This window comes from Apis dorsata, unplaced genomic scaffold, assembly GCF_000469605.1.
Source record: "Apis dorsata unplaced genomic scaffold, Apis dorsata 1.3 scaffold_73, whole genome shotgun sequence".
In the NCBI taxonomy this organism is placed as follows: Eukaryota; Metazoa; Arthropoda; class Insecta; order Hymenoptera; family Apidae; genus Apis; species Apis dorsata.
Genome location: NW_006263371.1, coordinates 908677 through 911283, shown reverse-complemented (window position 1 = coordinate 911283; position 2607 = coordinate 908677). Strand labels below are relative to the sequence as shown.

Below are 2607 nucleotides of genomic sequence, written 5' to 3'. Positions count from 1 at the left end.
CTCTCTCTCTCTCTCTCTCTCTCTCTCTCTCTCTCTCTCTCTCTCTCTTTCTCTCTCTCTCTCCACTCACTTTTAAAGATATAATGAGATCTTTTGTCTCCGTCGGATCATCCCGAACAATTACACCTTTCTCGAGTTGGCCTACTTTTCCCAACCACGAATATCAGATTCCATCTCCTGTTCCTTTGTTGCATCAGACCAACGTAGAATAATTCGCAATTATGTATTTTTCAAAAATTTCTCCGTAACGCTACTCCGGTTATAATATTGCCCGCCGAGGAATTCAATTATAAGTTTTAATTAGATTTTTGAAAAAGTTGCTCGTTTTCAAATTACAAGGATACGTGACGGACACCGCCAAGCAAGATGAACTGATAAATAATTTCGAGACACACGTGGCTCTATTGACGAAGTACAATCGGATAATTTCAAACTTCACACCCTTGGCCGAGCCCATAGAGAAATTCTACTTCGAGGGAAACGTGTCCTCGATGGAGGAAATTCAAAATATTACGAACGTGCGTATTCGTTTATAATAAATATATATATAATATTCGAAATGGAATAGAAAAATTTGTAATAATTACAATTTTATTTAATTGATTATGAAATTAATTCATGATTATTTTTAATTTTTTTAGTATTTTCTGTTTGTGAATTAGTATTAGGATTATCATTATTAATAAGAATTAATTATGAATTGGGTCATCAAAAATTAAATATATTAATTTATTAATTTTAAAATGATAATTATTATAATATTTATTTATTTATTAATATTATTTATAAAAAATAAATAAATAATTTAAATTTAATTATTGGTAATTTAATTATATTTATAATATTAATAAATTTATTTAATTTTAATTGAATTGAATGAATTTATAATATGTGAAATTTTAGATTTAATAATTTTTCTTATGGATTAGTTATATTAACTTTATGAATTTTTGATTTAATTTATATATCATTAAATGATAGTAGAATAAATTGTTTATTTATAAATTTAATATTGATAATATCTTTATTATTAATTTTTTTATCAATAAATTTATTAGTATTTTATTTATTCTATGAATTAGGTTTATTATTAATTTTTTATATAGTTGTTGAATGAGATTATGAGTGAAAATTATTAATCAGGATTTTATTTAATATTTTATACAATAATTTTTTCATTATCGATATTGTATATTATTTATTATATTTATTGAATTAATTGTAGACTAAATTTTATATTAATAGAAATATTGAATTTAAGTTTAAATTTAATGTTATTTATTTATTTATTAATATCTTTTTTAGTTAAAATTCCAATTTATTTATTTCATGGATGATTATTAAAAGCTCATATTGTTGAAGCACTTTATTTTAGAAACGAAGATTTTTGAAAAGTGTGAATAGGATTATTGTAAAAATATCTTCGAAACTTAATCATTTAAATTAATCATTTAAATTAATCTTTTATCTTATAATATTTCCATATTCTCGAATACTTTTAATCTTTTCTAAACTTCGAACTTTTTTAACCTTTATTGAGATTTTTTTCAAATTTTTCGAATTATTCAAATCTTATGCAAATGATTTCAATTATAAATGAAAACATATTCGTCTTCTTAAATTAATTAATTTTCACGTTAATCTTATCGTTAAATTTATAAATTCTTACAGGTCTCGAGCGATGGCTTCCTATTCTACTCAGCGTATCAAACGTTGAAGTACCAATCGAAAGTAATGAATTCGAGCACGTATTTTTATTTGTTCAATTACGAGGGTACGTTCACCCACCTTTTTACCCTTGGATACCAAACCCGTTACGGCAAGTATTTTAAATTCCATCCACTAATTAATCACTGATGAACAATTTCTTTTTCTCTTCTTCTCTAATTTTCTTCTTTCTTATTTTCATCGTTCGTCTCGAAAAAAATCGAAATAACTGTATAAACAAATCAACGATTTGCAGGAGTCTCGCACAGTGACGACTTGAACTACTTACTACCTATATTGAACGTGAAATTAAAGGATCTAATGTTGCACAATACAGAAAACGATATCACTATGATCAACATAATGACCGAATTGTGGACCAATTTCGCAAATACGGGGTATAAAATTTCGATTCCTTCGAAACTCGATATTATATATATATATATATATAAAGTAAAATATATGAAAAATATAGAAAAAATTCGAGAAGGGATTAAAATAGAAATTTTGAATCGACAGTGTACCGAGTGCCTGGAGAATATCGTCGTGGCCGGATTACAAGGATTCCGAGAGGTTCCTTTTGATCGGAGATGGAAAACTCCCGAACGTGACGGTGGGGGACACGTTTTTCCAGGAACGAATGGAATTTTGGGACGAATTATACGTAAACATAACACCGTACCTAAACTTTGTCCAAAAAGAATCCAAAGACGTTTCCAACACTTCCACGAACCGTTGCCTAGGAATATTATTGTATTTGACATCGACCTTATTTGCGATCTACTTTCCATAAACGAAATTCAACCTATACATATGTATATACATATATACATATATTACAATATAAATTATTCCTAACAAAGATACACGCGATTGATTCATAAAATTTTTACATACTTT

At 26.7% G+C, this 2607-nt stretch overlaps 2 protein-coding genes across 6 annotated transcripts in view; one reads left to right on the top strand and one right to left on the bottom strand.

Annotated features, from left to right (window-relative positions):
- Nucleotides 1–2563, top strand: part of LOC116186898 (juvenile hormone esterase-like) — a 7521-nt gene extending 4958 nt beyond the window's left edge. Inside the window, exons 7-10 of the mRNA XM_031515487.1 lie at nt 340–518; nt 1672–1819; nt 1964–2105; nt 2227–2563. Of these exons, the coding sequence (XP_031371347.1) occupies nt 340–518; nt 1672–1819; nt 1964–2105; nt 2227–2500 (743 nt within the window). The 3' untranslated portion in view covers nt 2501–2563. The remainder of the gene's footprint in view (nt 1–339; nt 519–1671; nt 1820–1963; nt 2106–2226) is intronic.
- The window catches only part of LOC102680558 (polypyrimidine tract-binding protein 2), a 503794-nt gene that overhangs the window by 420278 nt on the left and 80909 nt on the right, over nt 1–2607 (bottom strand). The gene's annotated exons all lie outside the window — the stretch shown is intronic.